The sequence below is a fragment of the Silurus meridionalis genome, chromosome 8 (assembly GCF_014805685.1).
Source record: "Silurus meridionalis isolate SWU-2019-XX chromosome 8, ASM1480568v1, whole genome shotgun sequence".
In the NCBI taxonomy this organism is placed as follows: Eukaryota; Metazoa; Chordata; class Actinopteri; order Siluriformes; family Siluridae; genus Silurus; species Silurus meridionalis.
The window spans coordinates 11,990,979-11,995,687 of NC_060891.1; the positions used below are offsets into that span (position 1 = coordinate 11,990,979).

At 43.5% G+C, this 4,709-nt stretch overlaps 1 protein-coding gene across 1 annotated transcript; it reads right to left on the bottom strand.

Annotated features, from left to right (window-relative positions):
• Positions 1-690: 690 nt before the first annotated feature.
• Positions 691-3,851, bottom strand: sox11a (SRY-box transcription factor 11a). The gene has a single exon (XM_046856623.1). It carries the CDS (start codon positions 3,672-3,674, stop codon positions 2,550-2,552), a length of 1,125 nt encoding a protein of 374 aa, XP_046712579.1. The 5' UTR covers positions 3,675-3,851; the 3' UTR covers positions 691-2,549.
• Between the last annotated feature and the right edge of the window lie 858 nt (positions 3,852-4,709).

Below are 4,709 nucleotides of genomic sequence, written 5' to 3' on the forward strand. Positions count from 1 at the left end.
ATGTCATGCATGTGTGTTCTCTCAGTGACCGCTGTCTGACACACGAAAAAGGGATTGTCTTTCTCTTTCACTCTCAGCGAACAGACATATGCATAGCTAATTTTAACCATATGACATATCTAAATGATAGATAGATAGATAGATAGATAGATAGATAGATAGATAGATAGATAGATAGATAGATAGATAGATAGATAGATAGATAGATAGATAGATAGGTGTGTTTCTTAAGCAAGAACTCCAGTCAAAGTAGGCCTACTGAGTGTGTGAGATGTGTGTGTGTGTTTGGGGGGGGGTGGACTTTGTGGGGCACCCATGCTGTGTCTCAACTCTTCACTCTAACAGACCACCAGAGTCCACCAATCACAGAGCACAGCTTTCAAACGGCGCAATATTTGATTTCTTAAAGGAGCCACTCTTGCCTTGAGACAAGTGGCAATGCGAGCTTAATTCAAAACATGACAGATGAGATAACGTTCTTTTAGAAAAGTGCTTAAAAACGAATCATAAACTACTTACACCCAAACATTGCTTCAAATATTATATTACTGGTTAACTGGCATGTCAGTTATTATGTATTTTTGTGTTGTGTATTCATCTGTCTAAGAGTACTTTAGTAATATGTCTTTCACACACACTCCTTCACCACTTCTTCTAGCTGATATCCTTATTGAGAAACTAGAAGCATGGTTTATGATGTAGATATTTATTTATTAAAACATGAGTCAAAGAGATTCACACTTGGAATGTGAGGCAACTGCTGCTCAATGCGTCACCACTTCTCCGGGTATTTCACATCCCCCCCAACACATATTCAAAACACAGACTTTATGTAAGACCCACATCAAATAAACAAAATCTGCTTAAGTGCAAGAAACCAAAAAAATACAGGTCTGTGGTTGCATTTAAAAAAGAAGGCAGTCTTACGTTGAACATAAAACGTTCCATCATATGAAACAAGGATATGGAATGTACTGTTTTGCTGTTTGTTTGTATTTTTTGCTTGCTTGCCATTTTTTCAGCCAGCTCACCTACAATCAATACCTGCCAATTTTTTTTTTTTTTTTTTTTTTTTAACAACAGGGTCAATTTCTATAGATTTTTTTGTAGTAAATCAGATGTTTTAGAGGGGTACTGATTTTATTTGTATTATTATTCTTTTCTCCACAATAATGCATCATGTCATGTGGTCATTTTCAATTTCTTTTCCCATCAGTTCCAGCTGATTACTTTCCTTATCACTGTAAAGACAGACTTCAGCTTGGTGACAGATCATATCGTTCACAGCCCACATGTCTGCCTGGCCACCATTTGCTACAACATAAATGTAGATGGTCTGCATTTACATGTAAATATATTGCACAAACAAAAAAACGAAACAAAATATGAAGGGGAAACAGTATGTGCCATAAGAAATAATAATAATTATTATTATCATTTAAAACAAAATCCAGTTTCACACCTGCGATTTGGGACCCATCCACATATCACGAGTATGATATACATAAACTCCTAACTTTTACTATTTTACAGTACATATACAATCTGGAAACTAGTACCAGCATGGAGGTACATCTCTTTCACTCTCTCCCCCTTTCTCTCCCTCACAAATGCCATTATGTTCTACAAATACTGGACGAATCTGATCTACAACTGTACAAAAAACAAAAACAACAAAAAAAAAACCAAAAAAAACAAAAAAAAAAAGCTTCAAATCACAAGGCATTGCTGCGTCGAGCCTAACTTGATCTAGGACTCGCTTTCTGCATGCTCAGACAAACTGATGTGGGAAAGAAGTGCCTGAAACTCACTGAGCGCGCATTGAACATTCCCTTTGTTGTTTTTTGTTTTTTCATTTCTTTTTGTTTTTTTGCACTGTACAAAAATACGCCTGAAAATAGTTTGCTTTCTTTTAAAAACATGAGGTCTGTTTATGTATCAAAACTGGTCCTCTGCCACCTGCGACTCCAGAGAGGATTCAAATAGGCTGCTTTAAGGTTCACACCGGTAAGTAAACGAGAATCGGGTATAAAAACGGAATAAAACAAGACCTTTAGAAAGAACAGAAAAAGGACCGTGTGTTTTGTTTGTTTGCTTGTGTCCTGAATGAACGGTGACACAAAAAAAGTTCACAGATTCGCTTCGAGTCAGTCCACAGTCTCATTGAGTTCATCTCCCTGCAGTTATAAAGAGGGTTAAAGATGCATAGAAGTTCTCAGATATTATTTTTTGTGTGTTCCGCATATGCGGCCCGACTGTAGTCGATCAATATAGTGTAGACCTACAGAAAGAAAATCCTTAAAACCCTGTCATGCTGCCAGAAATAAAGTCTGAAAAGTACTTCTTCTCCTCTTTCTCTCTCTTCTACAGTACCGTTCTTCATACGCATCTACTCCTCCAACCCCTCTCTCTCTCTCTCCTCCAATACTGCTAAGCAGACTAACACCACAAGGGTGATGGAGGATCACAACAAAACAAGCGTGTGCAGGACACGTGAAATTTCATCATTTATCATCATCGATCCCGTCGGTCGTACGTTTATTACGGTTCTAGTACGTGAACACCAGGTCGGAAAAGTTTTTCTCGAGCCAGTCGCCGGCGATCATTTCACTCAGCTCGGGTGTGCAGTAGTCAGGAAACTCAAAGTGCGAGCCGAGGCTGCCTTCACTGAACGAGTCCAAGTCTTTATCCACTAGGGAGAGGGAGAGGTTCGAAGCGAGGCCGCCCGATTCGGAGCACTGCGACGTTGCGGCTAAATTGAGGCTGAAGTCGAACAGGAGGTCGTCCGAATCCTCGCTCGAGCTGGACGACGTGGAAACGGAGCGCGCCGACGCTGGAGAGGAGGATAAGGAAGAGGACGAGGAGAAGGAGGAAGCGCACGGCGCGCTCTGCTTGGTGATGTTTTTGAAGTTGTAGTAGAGGCGCGCGCCGTGCGGCACCGCGCTCCGCGTCGCGTCTTCGTACATGCTGGCGGTCTCCGGGTCCGCGCTCGCGCTCAGCGTGGGACTCGCGGGTACCTTGGCCGCGCCGTACGCGCGCGCCCGCTCCTCGTCGTCCAGGTCCTTTAAGCGCGCTCGCGGCCTCTCGTCCTCGTCGTCGTCCTCATCGTCGTCGTCGTCGTCATCCGTGAACTCATGCTTGACTATTTTGGCCACTTTGGCACTCTTGTACGCGTAGTCGTCCGCGTACTTGCTTCCAGACTTGCTCGCTTTCAGTTTGGGACACTTCTTGGTGGCGCTCTTCGGCATCTTTGCGCAAGACTTCTCGGGAGACAGCGCCGACTTGGACGAGTTTGTGTCCAGCTTTGGTTTTTTCTTCGGCCGGTACTTGTAGTCGGGGTAGTCTGCCATGTGCTTCAGGCGCAAGCGCTCTGCTTCGCGGATGAACGGGATCTTCTCGCTGTCCTTTAACATTTTCCAGCGTTTGCCCAGGCGCTTGGAGATCTCGGCGTTGTGCATGTCCGGCGACTGCTCCATGATCTTTCGCCGCTCGATTTTAGACCACACCATAAACGCGTTCATGGGCCGCTTGATGTGGCCGGTGGCCGTCCGGCACCAGTCCGGGTTCATCTCGGAGCCGGGCACCGGGCTGCACGCCATAAACTCGCTCTCGTCGGAGTCGGTCGCCTCTCTAGACAAGCTCTCCGTCTCGCAGTTCTCCGTCTGCTGTACCATGCTTCTGTTCTCCCCCTCGCAGCACCGCGTCTCTCCCACGGCCAGAGACTTCTGTACTCAAGATTTCACCTGTGCGCGTCTGATCGCTGCCTTTCCACACGCTCATCCACTCTTCTCAGAGTTACAAACCGCCTTCTTAACTAGTTTTTTGCGTTTCTCCTGACTATGATGTCACCACGAGCGCTCCAATCGCAATCACTCAGCTCCGCCCAGCGCACCCACTGCGTCTCCTTAACCCTTTGGCGCATCCCGCAGACGCCTGGACGCTGCCAAGCACAGGGTTACCAGATTGTACTCCCACCTTACTCGATGTGCAATCTCTATTCAAACCAGTCTAGAGGAAAACCTGCCCAGACCTGTAATAGATATAGCACGAAATCATTTATTGTTTTTTAATTGTTTTTTTGTTATAAATAAAGCATTTAATTGGATTGTTTTTATAAATAGATCGAAATTGATTAGTATTTGATCCAAAAAAGAGTTTAATCTGGCAACCCTAAATTCAGAGTCATGATATAAGATATCAGGACATACTGTAAAGACATTAAGCAAAAACAAGTAAATAATAATAATCCCAGTTCTATATCTTCAACAGAACTGAAATCTGTCAATGTGGATGGAAGCAATGTTTAGCCCCTCCCCCAACCTCATCAGGTTTTATTCCATACACTCTCTCAATAGGATACTGAAGGTGGCGCTTGGACACTGCTCCTGTGTGCACAAGCATGCGTGTTGCTTTGCATGAACTCACTCACTGTTAGAGAACACACACTAGCAGTGCTTGACTTTGTAATGGTTTTTCTTTTTCTTTTTTTTTTACCCCATGATTATTTATATGTCAGTAAATCTGCCATGCTTACTTCTATTTCATATATTAGTGCATTCCAGATTTCCTTAATTTGTTATCAAAGATATCCACCATGATTCACACCAATCCTCTTTAGTATGGTTGAGTGTGTCATGTAAACGGTAAGGAAAGGAACACTCAAATCAAGTGTAACAGCCAAAGAATAAAGAACGTCTCCAAATATATAA